Source organism: Temnothorax americanus, unplaced genomic scaffold (assembly GCF_048541705.1).
Source record: "Temnothorax americanus isolate GAGA-0224 unplaced genomic scaffold, ASM4854170v1 Scaffold8, whole genome shotgun sequence".
In the NCBI taxonomy this organism is placed as follows: Eukaryota; Metazoa; Arthropoda; class Insecta; order Hymenoptera; family Formicidae; genus Temnothorax; species Temnothorax americanus.
Genome location: NW_027509802.1, coordinates 24,622 through 45,079, shown reverse-complemented (window position 1 = coordinate 45,079; position 20,458 = coordinate 24,622). Strand labels below are relative to the sequence as shown.

Genomic DNA, 20,458 nt, shown 5'->3' with positions numbered 1-20,458 from the left:
TCCTTCATTAAATATGGATGAATCCAAGGAAAATATGGTAAAGATGGAGTCAACGTTTGTTATAATAGGAGGCGGTATAGCTGGAGTATCTTGCGCGGAGGGATTGAGCTTCCTCGCTCCGGAGGAAAGCGTATGTTTGATTACCGCTAGTCCCCTGATAAAAGCTGTGACAAATGTAGTTCCACTAGGCAGAACATTAATGCGTTTTGATGTAGAAGAAAAAAGCGCGACAGTCTTAAGCGAGAAGCATAAAATGTTACGAGTTATTCGTGATACCGCAGTTAAAATTGACACGGCTAAGAAGCTGGTAGAAATCGGCGGTGGAAAAGTCATGAGCTTCAAAATGTTGTGCCTTTGTACCGGCGCGAAACCCAAACTGATCGCCGAAAACAATGATTTCGTTATAGGTATTCGTGACACGGAATCCGTATTGCAATTTTCTCAGAAACTTGGAGACGCCAGGAGGGTCATAATCATTGGCAATGGCGGAATCGCTACTGAGATAGCGCACGAAGTTAAAGGCGTCGAAATGATCTGGGTAATTAAAGACAAGCACATTTCCGCAACTTTTGTCGATCCTGGAGCCGCAGAATTCTTTTTAGATAAGATTTCTTCTAAATCCGGCATTTCGGAAAACCTTAATAAAGATTCGCCGACCAAAAGAATGAGGTATGTTGTGTCGGATAGCGTGCCAGTTAAAAACGGGGCCGCTCTTGGCCCGGATTGGCACAATAATTTGGATATGGGCGGTACACGTTTTACGCCTACAAATGTTCAGGTTGAATATGAGTGCGAGATATCAAAGTTACTCACTTCCGACGAGCGAGAACAGTTTGATTCTACAGAAGAGTGGCCAGTTTACGCGCAACTAACGAACGGCAAGATTATTGGGTGCGATCTTATTGTCTCAGCAACAGGTGTCGTTCCAAATTCCGACATTAGTGGATTGGAAGATCTCGAAAGAGGGGAGGATGCTGGATTGTTGGTTGATTGGAAGTTGGAAACTTCGAAGAAGGATATCTACGCCGCTGGAGACGTGTGTACTGTCGGCTGGCCGAAAGCGAAACATTGGTTTCAAATGAGACTATGGACGCAGGCTCATCAGATGGGTCGTTACGCCGCCAAGTCGATGGCCTCGAATTTAAGATGCGAAGATTTCTTGCAAGACTTTTGCTTCGAACTTTTCACTCATGTGACCAAATTTTTTTCCTACAAAGTTGTTTTACTCGGATTGTATAACGGGCAGACGTTGGGGAAGAATTATGAAATACTTTTGCGAATTACCAAGGATCAGGAGTATATTAAAATCATTCTACAGGACGGCAAAATGCAGGGTGCAGTGCTCATTGGGGAAACAGACCTGGAAGAGATGTGTGAAAATTTGATACTTAATCAGTTAGATTTAAGTATGTATGGCGAAGATTTGTTAAATCCTAATATCGATATTGAAGATTACTTTGATTGATACATCATTAACTCTTTAATAAATACACCTATTAATGTTATCAATTCCACTTTTTACTGAGTCCATATTATAATAAAACTTGATACTGTAACGTCACTTTTGATTGTTTGATTTATAAAGATTTATTGTCACTTATGGCGCATGAATATGAATACTTAGCTATACAAAATATTTTCGCAATCCTTTTTATACATACAGTCTTACAAGCTCATGAATTTTAATTTATTTCTGTAGAAAAAGTAACTTATAGGTTTTAAATTAAAACAAGTCTTAAAAATTTAAATATAAGTATTAAATAAGTATAAATAAGTATTAAAAACTTATTTTTTAATCATTGACATATAAGTTATATTATAATCTCTCATTAATCTAAAAAGTCTATCGTTAGATTACTCTTAAGTTCATATGCATATTATACAATTTGCAATATAATATTCTTAAGTTACAGATACTACTTTCTTAGAAATTACGAAAAAAGTAGAGTTTGCAATTTACAAATTATACTTACACCTAACATACGTTTAAAATAAAATCTTGTGTGTACATTCTTTATTATACTTTAGTAGTTCGCTACTGTCTTTTTTAGTTCGGTTACGTAAAATAAAGTCTTGTTTTAATACAAGCTAAATTAAAGTCTTATAAACCAATAATAATCAAAATAATAATGAAAATTCATAAAGGCACGGTTCCAATAAATGATTTATAAAATATGTTAAAATATAAAATTTAATGAAACGTTGCACAAATCTAAATCTGTAATGCAATATGTATTATTAATATAATAATATATACGTTTCTCAGATTTTTAAAACGGCAATAGTGAAAGTGTTAAAAAATAATTAATATTTTAAACGACTATCGTTCTTATTTTATCAAGTCTTAATTTTCGGTTTTATTAGTAAACCTTACGTTCTTTTGAACATTTCCATCTTTCGTATCTAGCATGTTATTCCGCATGCTAGATTTCTTTGGCGATATGTGACTTGAGCAATTTTCAGCATTATCCTTTGTTGCTAACTTATCTATGTCATTATTGATGCAATTTTCAGCATTATCCTTTGTTGCTAACTTATCTATGTCATTATTGATGCTATCTACAGATATAGTATCTTTTTCTTTGCATTCATTTGTTTCTTTACTATGGAACCGTGAAAGGTTCTTTACATCGTTCAACATGTCGATAACAGTATCGTTATTACTATTTATCGAACTTGCACTCACATCCTCGCACTCACTCGGATCTTTACTCTGGAAGATATTTTTTAAACACTCTATAATATCTTGCATCTTAGCTAACGATTCGACGATTGGTTTAGTGTCGTTCTGATACCGACGACACAGCTTGTTCAACGTTTTCGCGGCGACTTCGATTTGAGTGAGACACGCATTTACATCTTCTTGTTGATCGTGCATCATGGATGTATCGTTCAGCGTCGTTTCCAATATCAACTTGTCCAGGTGGATACTTTTGTTCAGTTGTTTCTTCACAGGAGTCATATTTATCGAGATCCTACTGTTGTTTAAAGAATCCTCAAATACTTCCGTCTCGCAAGACTCCCACTTGTAGCTGGAATGCCACAGTTCCTTCATCGAGTCTTGTATATCGTCACAGTTTCTCAAACGATAAATCCAATTCAGAAAGTCTGTCGCTGGCAACAGTGTTTCCATCGCAATCGTTTTATCACGAACACGAATCACTGGCTGCAAATTATTTTCCACTACTGTTTGTTGTTGGTCAAATTCCTAAAATTCGGAGAAAAATTTAAAGAAATTGTGCACAAAATCAGTAGATATACAATGAATAACGTTACAACCGATAATTTCTCGTTAAAAAAAAATTATAATGTTACAGATAAAAAAAATGGTTTTTATATAAAAATAACATGAATGCGTCTATTTGCTTATGATATTAAAATTGTACGTCAAATCAGATACAACTTTTTTTATAACGATTTGTTGCGGTTGAAGTGTTTTCGCCATGAGCTTTTAATGCTATAAAAAACATATCAGTATTCGCGATTGCTGTATCTTACGTTTCGAAATAGTTCAACTAACAACGATATCAGTACCTCGTATCATCACCGTATCGTAGTTGCAAAAACAAAATCTAATACACATGACATGTATAGAATTCACTTATATGCGCTACAATATTCAAAATCATTTTTGACTACACAAGCAATTGAAAAAGATTTTGTTTCTTATTCATTTTTTGTACAAAAAATTATCGGCTATACGACACTCTGTGTAATAATTTATATACGTGTTACAAAATAACTTACAAAATCAAATCCAGCTTCTTTACATCGCTGAGTCGCTTCCTTAACGAGTATTTGCATTTCGTGTAGACTGATACCACCGGCGGTTATCGTTTCCCCATTAAGTTTCGTCTTTAACGCGTTCTCAATGTCCGCAGCCTTCTCGTTCAAAATACTCTCGAGTTCTTGCAGGAAGTTTGATTTGTACGGCGTTAGTCTCGCGTGACTTTGCTCCAGCTGCATTTTCTTAATCTTATTATTGATTTCCACCTCCTTGCTGAGCAACTCCCTTTCCAATTCCAGTTCCTTTTTTCTGTGATCAATTTGTTCGAGGGTGTGCTGTTGTTCTTTCAGAGTGGTATCAAGAAATTTGATCTTCTGCTCGTATTTCGATTTTTGCGAACCGAGTTGCAATTCTACCTCGCGCTTGGCATTTTCAAGTTCCTTTATCGCTTTCTGTTTCGATTCCTCCAGTTCTGCTCTTAATCTATGGATAAACTTGTGATAAGTGCCGATAATACTTATCGAAAAAAATTTGCATGCCAGAACGCAGTTATGTTAAACTTGTAAGTATTTATGCTAATGATCATCTCGATAACGGTCATCGAAATTATTTGTATCACTAATGATAGTAGAGATAGTAGTGCAAAACGTAAAATATTACGATTAGATTCTTCTCAATGACATATAAATTTGCTATCATTATCACTAGCGATAATATCAATATTTTTGTACAAATAACTGCATTTTGGTTCTAAAAAGATTGGCCTTCTTGAGAGTTTACATCGAGGAGTCTTTCTCTAACTACATTTGTTCTCATTAAGTATACATACTTTTCTTCCTGTATTCGAAGAATTTCCTGGTGCGCAAATTCAAAATCTATCGCTTGTGTGGAAAGCTTGACATTGCAGGATTCGTCGTACGGATTTAGGACTTTAAAATAATGATTACCGCCGATGACTAAGCGATCGCCGTGTCTGAGCATAACTTTCCCAGTTACCATCTACAAATAAGTAGAAATATTTTTATCTAGTGTTTCAATCTCTTATATATTACATATTAGCAATTAATCCGTTATCATTTACCTGTCCGTTAACATATGTGTCTCCACCCATCTCGGGCGTCAAGCTTAATTTTCCCTCGTTGTTTTCAATAGAGCTAGGAAAAAAGAAAAAAGTTTATAGCAAACAATTGTATACAATATTTATATAAGAGAGAAAAATTCAAAACGTTAGTCGTTTATTTTAATTTATATAGAACTGATATATAGAATTCAAGTATTCAGTAGAAAGTTAAAACAAGCACTTCAGTGAGTACTTAGTTTTTATCAAGTAGCACATACGTAAATGCATACATTTGGCAGACAAGCTGCAAATTTATGTTTATTAGCAACAAGTAGAATTTAAATATTGCGTCGTAAGTCCCAGACTTGTTCAAATTCCAATTTATTCAGTGACTTCATGAATCCTTAATGAAGACCTGTATAATGAGGCATGAATAGGATAAAGGGCCGGTATCACAGTCTCCGATTAACGTGATTCTCCCTAGATTCTCCGATTAAACTCACTCTTCGTCTCTTTCTAGGGGGATAGTTAGAAAGAGATGCAGAGTGAGTTTAATCGGAGAATCACGTTAATCGAAGACTGTGATACCGGCCCAAAGTTTAAGTATAAATAGAATGTGAATATTATGCAGGAAATCGACAAGGTTTATAAAAAGCAACGATAAATAGAACAACTTATAAAATTATAAGAAAAACATTGAATCCATTTCACGCCTGCCAGAATCCATCTAATTGATAAAATAAGTTATATAGATCAATAATTGCAATTTACTGATTTGTTGTGTAACGATAACAACATGCATTAAGATTAGAAATAATTAGTCGGCTCGTTATAAGAAACAAATGATGCAAGGCGTGTTGATAAGTGGAAATGGTTAACTTCGAAAAGTTCCGGAATTGCTGCTATAATTTACAGAAATTGCGGGAAACGAGAAAAAGTCTTATTTCACAAGCTCTAATTAAGTAACAAGAGATGTTTATTTTTTTTAACGAGCGTGATATTTAACGCACGTCGAGTTGAAAATATTTATAGTCCAAAGAATGTATAAACATTAAATTTTGTATTTTGTTAGCAAAAATCGCTAACAAAGATATTAATCACATTACCAGAAGCGAGGAAGTAAAACGATAAAAAAATCTCGGGTTTATGACTGACCTTCCTGTGAAAGGACAGCGCACCTTTATGATGCCGCGATGCCGCTGACCTTCAAATATTTTTCAAGAAGGCGACCAACAGTTTTACAATCGCTGGCAGCATCGCTCAAAAATATTGGTTTGTAGGAACCTGAATTATTTACAACGTTTTATATTTCTCAGAAATATATAGCGATTCCGGGGAATTTTTGAAGCTGTTAGTACGAGACAGGAAACATTCATAGCACATTCAAAATATATATTTGACACAAAAGAGAAAACAGTTTCAATATTTTAGAAGAATATCTCTCCTCTCACAGTCACCGATCCATTCACTTTTTTCCCCTCATCCTCTATACTTTGCACTAAACGGCCTAAACATAAAAAACAAACGCACACACAATCCATAACTAACCAGTGCAGTGCCCTAACAAGAGGTCCGTCCAACATGATATCCAGATTATCGGTTTCGGATCCGCTATTCTTCCCGATACGAACCAAACCTGGAGGTATGAGATACAAAAGTGTACCGGATAACAGAGGATCGGCCGCAAGATTTACGAGACAAGGCTGCTTATCTCGCTCCTGGAAATCAATCTCGATGGCAATTCCGCAACGGCGCAAATATTTGAGCTCCGAACTTTTCCTCTCTTCGGCTCTTTGGAACTTTTCGTGCGGACTCCTGTAATTACATGTGGCTAACGATTAAATCTTACCGATTCAATGTAAATCGAAAAAGTCGCTGGTCAGATTTGCGAAACTCTTAATGACACCGCGTACGCACTCGCGACAGCTAGCTTCACTTGCGAGGACAAGTGTTAATCCTTTGATAAGTTTTACTAAAAGATTAAATTAAAAGATTATAAGATTAAATTATAGCTTCCAGCCCTTAAACATAGCAAGGCTAGTGTGTAACGGCTAAGAATAAAACACATCACATTTAAAAATCACATCTCATGATTGCATTATCTTCAGTTCCGAAATTTACAAAATTATCACTGCTGATAATTGTTCTTGCCTTGGAATTGTTCTTTCCAAGGACGAATGAGAAAGATAATCGATGACTTAAAAATTAATTAAAGATACAACATGATTATATACAGAATTTAAATATTATCGTCTAGATTAATATTTTATCGTACGTATACGGGACCAATTTATCTCACTTACATCTGAGTAACAACCAACTGCTCTTCCGTTTTTTTCAACTGATCTTTCAGTTTGTCAATTTCCTTTTGCTTTTGCACGACTTCCTTATCGAACTGGTGGGATGGACTCCACGCATAAGACTTGATGCGATCGAGCAACTGATAAGGCATAACTCCAAACTGTTTCTCGTATCCCTTGCGCACTCCGCGTAGACGTAGTACTTCGGCCTTTAATTCGCTATAGAAGAGATAAGTTGTTAAATTACATTTTTATTAAAATCTGTTAGGATAATGAGATTTCAGCTTTTTTGTTATAATTTGCCTTCGACATATTCATGGCAATTTTTTACTATATAATTCGCTAATAAAATGAGAACGTAGAGCTGTTATTTAATTAAAAGTTAAATCTCGGGAGACGTTTTACCGAATCAGCCGGTCGTGCGAGTCTTCGTTGATGCGGATTCGATTGACTATAGCCCGAGCCTGGCACGCATACCGAAGGGTCGCCAAGGTCTCCTCCACGTGGATATTGGCCGGTGACACCGTTCCCAGCATCGCCGTTCGTGAATTTCCCCCTAGGCTCTCCTGCAAAGACGTTCGCTCATCGTTACATAATATTTTGATTTGCTCTACATAATTCGTCCGCGATAAAAGATACAGCCCCTATCGCATGTTGCATTTGAAAAACTTCGAAAGCGATTGCAAATCTAATCAATTGCATTCAATCGCCGGATATCGTTATCGGCCAATACTGTCATCCGTTAACGGCGCATTCTCCTTAAGTATCAATAAATAAAGGATAAGATTTCCAAAGGTAAATCCCCCTTTCCTTTTGTTTTCGCGATTCTTAAGATAATCTTACGCGGGCACTCGATTTTTTAACTCTAATCTTTCGGATTTCCTGTCTTCTACTTCGCAATTCGCAGTTCTGTCCTCACAACTCTCAGCTTGCAAATAAATAAAGATTTAAATAACCCGAAAAGCATAAATTAAATCAGAATTTTGTAGCATGTATGAAAAATGAGCAATTTTGAAGTACAATATTTTATGGCAAATATTTTATATAATAATTACAAATTACAGCACGGGAATTATCGAAACAAATAATGTCGCAAAACTGATATTTTATAATGCGGTGAATTTACCTAATTTAGCTAATTTACTGATAGTCTTGAAAATTCCATAGTGCAATAAAAAAATTATATCATTAACGCAAATTTGAGGGAAAGCCACAGAGAACATCGTTTCCGAGTTCAAATAAATTTGAAAAATATTCTATGTATTATTCATCACTGATGTTTATTTTATTACTATTAATTATTAATTAACGATCCATATCAGAGATCAAGGACGGAGATATTGAAGTGGAAAAACATATGTGCAAGATAAAATATTTTAGTTTATTAACAAAAGCATTGAAGAAAGTTCTATAAAGCATGAGGAGAAAGCAGCAAGAGAGAATATATAGCAAAAGGATGTTAAATAAGAACGCGAGAAAAATTAGGCCAGAAGAGGGAAAGGTAATGAAACGTAACACGGAAGAAATAGATACGGTAAGCTGGAAGCGAAGGAATCACAAGAAACAAAGGCATCAGAAATAGTACGTCACGCAGTTTTCTACTATTACCGTTTCGCTAATCTGACCGTGATCTTCGATCGTATAAATGTCGGTGAAAAACATCACGAGACCGAGAGTAAGACTCGATTGGCGACAAGATATGTTAATCTTAAAGCTCGATCATTATTGCGACTTTGAGACAATGTACAAGTATAATACAATCTGTCGCACGTCGACGTCGCACTATCTGCATATCTACGTATCTCTATAACTGTTTTTACACGCGGCGAAGAGATTTGACGAAACATTAAAAAGAACAACGTACTGTGACGCTATGATTATTTGCGATTGTAACTCATGTCCATGTGAATCAGTCACAGAAAGACGTAATGCAAAGTCAGCAACGATGATGAATATTCTTTTTTTCTTCGCGTTGAAAAATTTTTAAATATTTAAAAACTCATTAATAAAATTGCAAGTTCACCACTTTATCTTATCTACGTTGTCTCTCATTTATAATTATATTTTGTTGAAAATAGACGTATAGCGGAACGTCAAATGGAAAAACGCACCGAGGATTATCCTTCCAGATAAAGAAAATGAGGAATAACTGAATCTCATCAGAAGAAACTATTTCCATTAATATATTTGGACGAAAGATCTTTATTATATAATAATAACACACTTGTTAATTTTTTAATCATTATAATTTTAATAATAATATTAATCTATTAATATATTAATATATCGTGTACTATTATTACATTACGTTTACATTAATGTCATATGTGATAATAATAATGATAAAAAAAAGTAAGAAGATAACGATAATATTTTCTATCTTCATCGGTGCCTTTGAAAATATCGCGATAATTATAGCAGCAAGTCAAAAACATGATCTTATCGACTTGCTCCCGTTGCCAAAAAAGCAACGTTATTCTTTCTTTTTTCAAAAGTAAAACGCAGAAAACAAGGGCGAGGCGTTATTTCCGGCGCCAAGGCGCACGCGCCGGTACGCACGTACGCGCGCACGCGTGCGCATACACGTGCACGCACGCACGCACGCACGCACGCACGCATGCCGCTCCCCTCGACGCGCGCGCGCGTGTCGTTACCTTTTGCGCGTCGCACAATTCTTGAATTCTATGCGAAGCGGGCGAAGGTGATTGGCGGAGTGGAAGGTGGGGCACACCGAGGAACGCGTAAACGCTTACGTACGCGTTCCGAAGGACAGGAGGGGAGAGGGAGGGGGGTGGGGAGATAGAGGAAGATGTGTCGGAGTGTCGGGTGCGGGACGGAAGAAGCGGGAAGAGGGAGAGGACGGACGGGAGAACCGGTGAGGCGGAGTGGGGTAAGGCCCCAACAGATAAACATTACGCGCGTCAGCGTCCACGCTTCGTTTAGTTCAAAGCGAGAAAGCCACCGAAAGTCACGAAGGAGACGAGGGTCGGATCCCGGAACGCTTCTATTTTTTTTTTTTTTCCCCCAACTCTCTTTCCCCGCGGAAGAAGAAACTGCGTTTTTACGTAGTACCGGACGTAACCGCACGCCTGACGCACGTCTTTATCAAGCGATAATCCGACACGAGAGCGGCTTCGCGGAGCAGCTTGGAAGAGCCGTCCGTGAAAGAAAAAGACGCACGCTTCGGCGCGGGAGGCGCTAATTCGAGAGCCCGACGATATACAGTCCCGATTTGAACGTCGACGTCGACCAACGCGGGGGATCGCCACGAGGGGATCATGGACCTGATTTACATACCGGAGGTGCTCACCTACGGGTACTCGCGGAATCCGCAGTACCGCGACTACGAGCAGCCCTGGAACGAGGACTATTTCAAGTGCGGCAACAGCACCAGTAAGCACACGGAACCCTCTCCTTCGTCTCGTCCAGTTGTTGCGGTTCAATTAATTAATTTACACTTGACCCCTCGATACTTCACGGTGCAGTGGAGTAATTCGTGTTTGCGAAAACCGACGCGTTTTTCTTGCGTCCTTTAGTTTATTTAATTAGAGTTACAGCTTTGACAACGAATTGTTACATTGATAACGAACTGTGAACACGCTCTAGTTATTAAGTAGTATTAGCAGTAAGCGATAAGCGTCTTCGCAGTTATACAATCGTCGCGAATGCGCTTCTCTGAATAGACACGCGGGAGGCCGGGTCATGAATTTTTTCCTCGACTCAGTTGATCGGCTTTTAAAAATATCGTTTTTCAAGTTCGAAGAGACTGAAAAATGAACGATTTTTCAACGTCGAAGTTGCGTCAATAGATTTAAAATCCTTAATTTTAAAAATTTGGGAAGAAACAATCTTCTTTTTAATTCACGACAAAATTTCAATTAAGGATCCCGAGATATCTAATAGAAATTAACGAATCAATTAAAATCTGATAATTTTCACCGTGAAAAGTTCTGCTGCGCGCCATTTAAAAAGCGTCCACGGATAACACTCATTTAAATCTCGCTGGATAAGATCCCTCTTTTCTTTCGACGCAATGATGCAGCATAAATTCGTGAAAACGTGTGGCGGGTTCTCACGCGTCGCGAATATATAATTAGCAATGTTTACTTGACGCGATCTCTTCACAAGTAGCACGCAAAACAACTTTCCAACGTAAACAAAAGTATCGATTTCACGAGCAATTAATGTTAATTCGATTAAATCGACAAACGAAACTTGCCGTTTCCAGTGTTTTTCCCTTTATGCACCTTCAAACGCGAGATTGCGAAAACTAATCGCGTACGAGGTAAACATCGTATTTTCGCGGCCAGACAAAATTACGAGGTTGGCAAATTATCTCAAAAGACAATATTTCTTCGCGCCACTCGGTGCAAGAAGACGTATCTTATCTCTTATTAAGCCTTATTTTAATTCTGTTGATCTGGATCAGTAAGTACTCATCCGTTATCCGAATTCACAGATATACCCTAAGTGTGCAATTTTTTTCATTTGTTTACCCGAGTTCTCGAAGATCGCTGATAAGTACCGCGATACTCCGATATTTCAAATAGCAGATAATTACGTTGAGACATTTCTCCGTTATCCGATACTTGCTATTCTCGATATCCATCTCGACTCTTCGAGTATTTTCTCGTTAAATCGTCCACGTGAACAGGGGAAAGTGCCTGAAAAGACTGCACCGACGCGCGTTACCTTACGTGAGGAAGAAAAGCGAGAGGGAGAGAGCGAGTCTTATTTTATTTTGAAATATTTTTCAGGTAGAACCTGATGATAAATTTCCTATCTAGTTTCTCCTTGCCTTGAAATACACGAGAAACACATAGGTATTAAATACTAAGATAATCTGAAAATCCACATATTGATAATGCAATAATAAAACGAGCTAATAAAGCGAGGCAATAAAGCAACTCGAATAAAACAGTCAAGGTGAGATAAGCTGAGGGAAGCGACTGAGGCCCAGTTTCACAAGTGTCGGTTAACTTTTAATCTTAGATTAACTCACTCTTCGTCTCCTTCTAACGTCCCCCTTAGAAAGAGACGAAGAGTGAGCTAATCTAAGATTAAAAGTTAACCGACACTTGTGCGTTAGAAAGAGACGAAGAGTAAGTTAATCTAAGGTTAAAAGTTAACCGACACTTGTGAAACTGGACCTGAGGGAACCGCGGGAAAACTGTGACGGCTGCAATCGGAAGTTCCAGGCGGAAATTGCGAATACTTTCATCGGACGTTGCGTGGAAATTGCAGGAATAATCATTTGTTGGTTCTTCGCGGTTGTTAGCCGTGCAAACTAGTTATATTCGTCCGTAATGTGGTATAGGTAGACTGTTCGTTACTCGGATGAGAAAGCGGTCGACATAAATGCATTCATAGCAATAAAAAAAAAATTGCAATTTTTCAGAGTTACTTATGCTCATAAATGTGTATTAGTTGCAAAGTTCACAGCTTTTTCTTTCCTTTTCGAGATAATTCTTATTCTAGAAAGAATTTATTTTGTCACTTCGCTTACAATAATAAATTGGAATTTATACAATACTATAGCAATTGACTATGCGCCGTAAGTACGGCGTACTGAGATCTTAAATACCGAATTGTTGGGATATCTCGCTACAGTTCGAGAGTCTTTTTCTTCTAAGGCCTAAAAAGGATTTATCGCTTTTCCGGGAAGTTCTAGTTCGTTTAAATTAGTCATTCTGAGAGTTTTTATAGAGTTATCATAAAGGTATGCATTCCTAACATTCCTTAGGTAGGTACATGGACGATAGGCACTTTCTATTGTGACTATAAAAGAAAAATTTCAGGGCCACTTTTTTCCAACGCCTGTTAAATTCTAACCGACCGTTAACCTTTTAACCAATAAAATAGAATTTAACTATTGTGAAAAGTTAACGGTCAGTTAGAGTTTAATGGATGTTGGAAAAAATGGCCCTAAATAAATATAAAACTACTCGGGGGGGGGGGGGGAAGGAGGAGGTACGACACTTCCGCGATACAAATGTACGACTGGAAATTATTGCAACCGAAAAAAATGCGATGACAACACTTTTCGTTACCGAGTGTTATCGATTCATATATTCGCGCGCAAAATAGCAGCGGAGTAATTATCGTGAAAAATTCGCGGACAATAGCTGTCTTTGTGTGTCACATTTACGTCGCAGAATATACCTGTTACACGTGGCGTATATGGATAAAAATTATAGGTAAATGTTTCAGATTAAAGCAATAATTTCACAATAAATGCGTGCGTGTAATTTTTAAGTAGATTTAAAAAAAAAGATACTTTGAATTTATAAAAATATTACGAGTAAATCACACAATTTTCAATACGTATTTTAATAGAAAGGGTTTCCGGGAAGAGAGATTACTCTATTATTAATAACTGCACAAAACAATGGATGGTAAATTGCGAGGAAAACTTTGTGAGTTTATATTTTTTGTTGCTATATAGATATATGGGCATTTTATACCAGCCGTATCTGTCACGTGGATTAAAAAATGTTGAAATATATATCGGCTATATCGCACATCGTATTTTGCGCATTCCTTCTGCAACATGCAATTTCAAAATACTACCTGCGTCAGCGGCTCGCTAATGCATTTCCTTTTACAAAAAAAATAAAATGCCAAATATGCGGCGACAGCAGCATGAATAATCAACACACGCAACGATTCTCTTTATCATACATTATCATATATTAAAACCGCTCCAATCTAAATATACTCGTATCGCGTCGTTGCAGGGGAATTAATTACGTTATCACGAATCCATTCTCCTGTGGAACGCGTTTATTCAGTAATATCTCTGTGACATTTGTAACTGTAATTATTCTCTTTCTCGAACGAACGACTTCGAGATGCCGTAATTTATTGCTAAATATCAATATCGATCTGCTAACGATAGGCTTTTCGACTTTTCCACCAAAAAAAAAAAAAAAAAGACGTTACCCATATATTTCTCATGGAAATCGGGTCTCTTCCGTTTACGTCGCTTCATAACGAGATAAAAAGTTACATAATTATACAAATTACTGGCACGGAATGTTTACTCGCGAACTCGCGTATCTCGATATTCCTCACGCGCGGTCGCATATCTATCCCTCGTTTTCTGTCATCGAGCGATTGCTGTAATAGCAATAATACTCTTGATACGCGCGCTGTTTATTGCGCCTGGTATTGCCGGCCCCGATTCTAAACGCGCGGATAAAAACACGCAAAAAAAAAAAACTACATGTTATCGCGCATTTGGAAGATAAGTTGCAATTTTATCAGATAAAAAATCGAACATTTTATTGTTACGATCGTTGTTACGTACTTATTTAAAAAAGTGCATTGATTAAAGATTAATGTTCACGTTGCGAGGACGATTGGTTACTATCGTATTGCGTTTTATCGGCGCTACTATACCGATTGCGTAACATCTGACATTGACATTTTGAAAAAACGACAGATTCTTCAGTGAAATTGAAATAAAAATTCTCTTGTAAGAACTTAGACTCGATTTAATATTATTTAAGAAGAAAAAAAATCTGTCTCGAGATAGGACGAGACAGAGGCAATCAAATGATCCGCAGCTATCCTATTTTCCAGTTATTTCAAGCCGTCCGTCCGTCAGGCGTATATACGTTTCTACGATACACACGTGTCTATTTTTAGACGGTTCCCTTAGGCGGCCACGCGTTACACGGCCCGAATCGACGTTTCAAGCGCCGCAGCATCTCTTTTTATTAATCAGCGGATTCGAAATGCGGAAGGACACTCGAGATGGATTTCAATTTTTTTCAGACCCCGGATTAATCATATTTCTGTCGGATTAATCATCCGTTTAAATATAATTGCTTGTGTTTGCGATGTATTCCGGAGATTATTGCGTCCCCGGGTATGTGTCGATAGCCACGAGGTGGAACGCCAGATCTCCGTGACTCACGAGCGAAGGTATATAATCATCTGGCGCTACAGGTGAACGCGTTCAAGATCGTACGTTGGAATTGTATATTTTTTTTTGCGGTTTTTTTTTATTACCACGTTGAATGCCGTGACGGTCACCGGCGCTACGATACTAATAGCACCGTTTCGCACGTGGACGCAAAAATATAGGAACTAAAATTACAGTTACCGCCAAATAAAAGAACGCATTAAACGGAATGATTAATGCGCTCGCTAAAAATCCCGTTGATTCACTTCCATTCATTCGTTAGTCATATCAGATGTGTAGCGAGTAATTGATTGCTTTGGAAGTTTGTAAACGTACGCATATGGCACGACTGAGCGAAGTAGAACTGACTTTTGTCTTGAATAAATAACCGAGGAATTTTCCATCGTTCGGTAACAAATTCATATTAATATTTTATAGTCGCCATATCTTGTCTGCAGATATAAAGTATCATGCGTAAAATACAAGTATCTACCGCGGAGGTCTATTCTTTATTCATTTAGACATCATTTAGTTAGTATATTTGCATAATTATTTCAATGAGAGGTCGATATTTGAAAATACCCGCACCTGCACATCGATCACATTCGGCGCGGGGAAAATGTCGATGGTTCTATTATACTTTCGATATTTTCCTCGTAATTTTCTTTGGTTCGCGGAATATCAGACAGACTTTTCCCGAAAAATATTTGGAATCTTTATACCACTCGTGAACTGGCACCGTATATCTCGGTATGTCTGCTTGGAACCGGTATACCAAAGAATAAATAAACCGGTTTGACCGGCATGTTTTATGTAAGTTGTAAAATGCGACATAGAATTTCTATCGACGGAACGAAAACGTTTTCAATTCCTACCGAGTACGCGTATTGAATATTTCATAAAATTTCTGTTTACCACGAGATAATAAATAGGCACAGAAATATTTATTCTAATCATTAAAAAAGTTGGATTCTTCTTCTCTTCTCTCAGCAGTCAATTTCGTGTTTATTGTTTAAGGAAAATCAGCGGAAAATCAACGAACCGTGCAGCCACAATCCAAAGAAAGCTGTTATTTATGCAAAGAGATGAAAAGGAGAAACTTGGCAGCTTACATAAGAAGTAAATCACGGAGCGATTCCTGTCACGAAGGGATCAACGAGGAAGAAGAAGAGACTGACGCGACATGCAACGAGAGGAAAGTCGCAGATGCCAACCGAAATAAATCGGCGAAGTAGTTACGCGGTGCAGACAATCCTAGCCTATATTGCGAACAATGGACGAATCGTAGTCTTTTAGGTACAACGGTCACGACAATAATAATTTTATAATTGCTTTTAATGAAGATAATATTAAGCTTACATTTATGACAATTGAATTCACACGTATCTGTTTCTGGAAATACGTTACAGAACGATAAAACAGAATCGAGTCTTGAAACTCTTTTGTATTTTGCATTATGCACATGCGCAACGTTATTTTTTTCCCCTCCAAATTAATTAGACGCATGAATTAGATATTAAATTGGAATAACTAGATGTTATATCTTATACCCCCAGGCAGGTATGAGTCAAATGAATTTCCAGGAATTAGATTAAGATTTCTATCGAAGTGTACGTGGTAAACAGAAATATTTTATCATTACTCCATTCATTCTTTCAGTTATACATTATGGTTAATTGCACGCTAATCGTTTAACGAATATCCATGTAAATATAAATGTAAATACGCTCCCAAATGTCAATTCTCGCTAAGACCGTTTATTACGGCCGTTAAATTTTGGAAATTATATCCATGCTTGCACAAATTAAATTCATACAATTGAAAAAGAGAAAGAAAGAAAATATCGCTGCAATCGTAATTTTAGAATCAGTTGCTATCTCGCTTCAGATATAATAACTGCAAATATATCTAGAATGAAAAATGCAGCAAAATCGATTTGGGACTTCAATAAAGTTAATTACAATAAAACAACCTCACAGATTAACTGCTTGATATATGAGACTGAATACACGATTATGTATTTTATAAGCACAGCGAAATAAGTTTTAGTTTAAGTATATGTAATATTGTCATGACACTACATATAGCACAATAACATACAATGTACTTAGTTCTGAAAAAATAAGATATCAATCTCTTTTTATCGTGAAGATGAAGAAACATGGTAGATGCTAAGTTAAAATTAAATCGATATATTTCATCAGTTATTTTACTTGTAACAATTATTTCTTAAGGTATGTATTTAAGTTATTGTACGATCGGATATAACAATCCACAAGCATTTTTATTTTACATACTGGCATAATTTGAATAATGTTACAATTACTTGTAAATATTAAGTAAAAAAGGATTATAAGGTATAATAATAATAATCTGAAGCATATGTCTTTTTTCTAAATTATTGTGTTTTTAATAAAATCCTGATAAATCTTTTTCTTTTTCCTTTCCAATAGAAAAATATCTGTCATATCTCAAAACTATGTAAATTTATCTGTACTGACAGTCATGCAGAATGCTATTTCAGGCAATTATAAAGCAGGCACGAAGTAGAAAAGTATTGGTAATAATGTTCTATAAGAGAGACTAGAAACATGTGAAGATTGTCACACGAAGTAAGTCTATTTATATTTAAAGATATTTTTGGGCCCTCAATTTGTAAAAGAATGCGTTTATTGAACTTGTAATAATTTCCGCATTTTCGTTAATCCAAAACATGCACAGATAAAATAGTACTTACCTTTAACAGCCATGTCAACACTGATTCACGGTACGGCACAAAACCCTGTTTACGATTGTTTGTGTTCTCCGTAAGTGATGAAATTACCTTCCCCAAGGTAAGTAAAGATTTGTTAATAGACACACCTTCCTGTTGAACGAACCAATATACATTGTACAACGTTATCAGTTATTCGACGCATGTGGGATAAAATTACTATGTCAGAAACTGACTCTTAATCTGTCACCAGTTGCAGAAGTTTGGCTCAATCTCTCGCTACCAGCTAAGTCGACCAAGTTAATTTTGCTGCGACGATTAGCATCGAGTGGCTTGCAATCCAACTGATTATCCGCATGCGCCTGAGTTAGTATAATACTGAAAATGCTGTGAGATCGTGAGCTCTTCTCGTTCATACCAGTCGCGGCTGTGGCTCTCTGCGAGTTTCCCACTTTAAGCCAAGTCTAAAAAAAAATTACATTCACAAAGAGATGAATATATATTAAGAAAACTAGTCGTAATCGCGTTCTTATGAATCGTTATTGTGAAATTATAAAAGTACCTGTAGGTCTTTGTAATTTTGCACACAATGCTGGCTCAAATCGACGACATAGGGGCCGAAGGCAGGATGCTCCCTTACTTTAAGGGGAGCTTTCTTCGACGCGTTATTTGTATTTGCTAAGAGATCGTGTATCTTTTCATTATATATCTCGAAGTAGCTGATTTCTACGGTGGTCTCGACCTGTGGATTGTCACGCGCTCGTGTAAATATTTCCTGGCAAAATCTTGGTACGATACCGACTCTTTCGTCGAATGGCGTCGCGCTTAACTGCGCGGATTCTGTGCCCATTAAACTGTAACTTTTTCCAGATCCCGTTTGTCCGTACGCGAACAAGCAGACGTTGTAACCCTCGAAAGCATTTTGCACTAAAGGTAACACCATATTGCGAAAGACAACCTCTTGACTGGCGTGACCAGGCGTAAGCGGATCATCGTGCGAAACAAAGCAATGATCATACATGAAAGTGTGATGCGCAGATTCGCATTCCACGATAACGTTCTGACCGTTTCCCTGCACGACTGTTGTGACCTTTGGATCGTTTGATTCCCTGAAATTACAAATATTGTGAGTAATAAAATACCACTTATCAATGTGTAACATAGAATAGAAATAGAAAATAGAAAAAATTAGAAATCTTAATGTACATACAAGTATATTGGTTTAAAAAATATATATAAATTTAATACCTAAATATTTTCATCTCAATTATAAGTGACAAAAAGAAAAGTAATATAAGCATGTAGTAAATATGAAAATATCTTGCAGGATGATTAGTCTAATCTCACTTACTTGCCAGTCAAGGGTCTAATACGTATTCCAACTGTAAGATTGCTGCTTTCACCCTCGTACATTGTCTGTTCCCCCATTACTACGTCGTCAGTTTTGTGGGATGGAGTTTCCAAGTGGACTGCGTTAAAACAGTCCGGGGTGCTCTGCGACAGAGCACGATCGCTGAAGTAACGTTTCACAGGCGTTCTCGCATTGGGTAAAATATTGAACTTGGCATCGGCACTGGGCGTATTTGTCACTCTTGTATGCTTGGGCGTGTAAAACTGTATGGCAGACGTCTTATCGTTGAACAATCCACCAGCAAATCTTCTCTTGACCGGAGTCTTTAGATTTCTGTCATTGGGCGTGGCGTTGGAGACTGTGTTTTCCTGCTGTGGGTTCGTAGATTTTGGACACGGTTCTGCGTGTTCGGACAACTTGCTCGGAGATCCCAAGATCTCTGCTATCTCGAGTTTCGACGATACCTTTTGCAGAGGACATTGCGTCAACTTGCTTGTACTCTGACTCTTTGTTAAAACGGCTTTGGCTGGTTCATTGGACAAGGCAGGATACAAATTCTTCCTTCTGCAACAGAAAATTGTCGTTATTTTATTTTGGCAGGTTTCTTTAATTTAACGAGCGTCGTAAAATGTAAAAAAGTAAGAACGTTAAACTTCTACGGCTCGAAAATGAAAACATTTAATTTTTATTTATATTGTATAATATAATATGTACATATAAAGTATATACGTAATATGTATTTTACTTGTGTAAATGAAAAGGGAACATATTCGTCTTATTTTCGGTAATGACGCACGATTTATGCAACGTTTATCTCCGTTTATCTCCGTTGACACGCAATAATTTTCAATCATCGCTGATCATCACGCGTCGCGCGTTAACGGTTAAAAACAATGTCAACCGAGCTTGGCCTTACGTTTTTATCGCGGGGACGATGTCCTGCTTGGTGGTGCTCCTCGGCGAGGTCGAGAAGATAGCCTCGCAGTAGCCGCGACTCGTGGATTTCTGATTTTGAGACATTTTTCGGTGGAAAAATCACGGAGAGAAGAGCCACCCGACAACACAATGGGAATTTAAACGGATTTGAGTTTCACGACCTAACTTTACGAAGCCCGGCACTCACGGCCGTGGTGTACGAAGTGGTACGAAGTGTACACAGACCACAGACGTGATGGACGACAACACGAGGGATTCGCCTTCACGGTCTGCCATTTTCGGGCCAATTATGACGCGCTTTTAAAAAACGTCATGTTAATTTATCAAATATCTATGCAGTTTATTGGTTAAAAATTAATTTAACTCAATAGAGAGAGAGAGAGAGAAAAAAAGAAAGAGAGTTCATATAAGTATTGTTATTATAAATAAATCTGTGAAATTAGTATAATAATAATAAAATAT

The 20,458-nt window shown here is 37.2% G+C and overlaps 3 protein-coding genes across 4 annotated transcripts; 2 read left to right on the top strand and 1 right to left on the bottom strand.

The window, feature by feature from the left end:
- The first annotated feature begins 13 nt into the window (after positions 1-13).
- Positions 14-1,561, top strand: Pyroxd1 (pyridine nucleotide-disulfide oxidoreductase domain 1). Its single transcript, XM_077423847.1, has one exon. The coding sequence runs from the start codon at positions 14-16 to the stop codon at positions 1,463-1,465; it is 1,452 nt and encodes a 483-aa protein (XP_077279973.1). The 3' UTR covers positions 1,466-1,561.
- A 724-nt stretch (positions 1,562-2,285) lies between these two features.
- Neb (kinesin family member nebbish) lies at positions 2,286-20,436 on the bottom strand. Of its 2 annotated transcripts, XM_077423816.1 has the most exons (12): positions 19,977-20,436; positions 19,061-19,624; positions 18,272-18,818; positions 17,946-18,173; positions 17,734-17,862; positions 7,493-7,653; positions 7,091-7,306; positions 6,336-6,602; positions 4,809-4,881; positions 4,557-4,726; positions 3,748-4,210; positions 2,286-3,208 (listed from the first exon to the last, which is right to left on the bottom strand). In XM_077423816.1, the coding sequence occupies exons 1-12, from the start codon at positions 20,078-20,080 to the stop codon at positions 2,345-2,347; spliced, it is 3,786 nt and encodes a 1,261-aa protein (XP_077279942.1). In that variant the 5' UTR covers positions 20,081-20,436; the 3' UTR covers positions 2,286-2,344. The 2 variants fall into 2 exon arrangements, with proteins under 2 accessions (XP_077279942.1, XP_077279944.1); XM_077423818.1 differs by lacking the exon at positions 6,336-6,602.
- On the top strand, positions 10,019-17,394 carry LOC143907222 (uncharacterized). The gene is made up of 2 exons (XM_077423856.1): positions 10,019-10,480; positions 16,014-17,394. The coding sequence occupies exons 1-2, from the start codon at positions 10,366-10,368 to the stop codon at positions 16,229-16,231; spliced, it is 333 nt and encodes a 110-aa protein (XP_077279982.1). The 5' UTR covers positions 10,019-10,365; the 3' UTR covers positions 16,232-17,394.
- Positions 20,437-20,458: the final 22 nt, after the last annotated feature.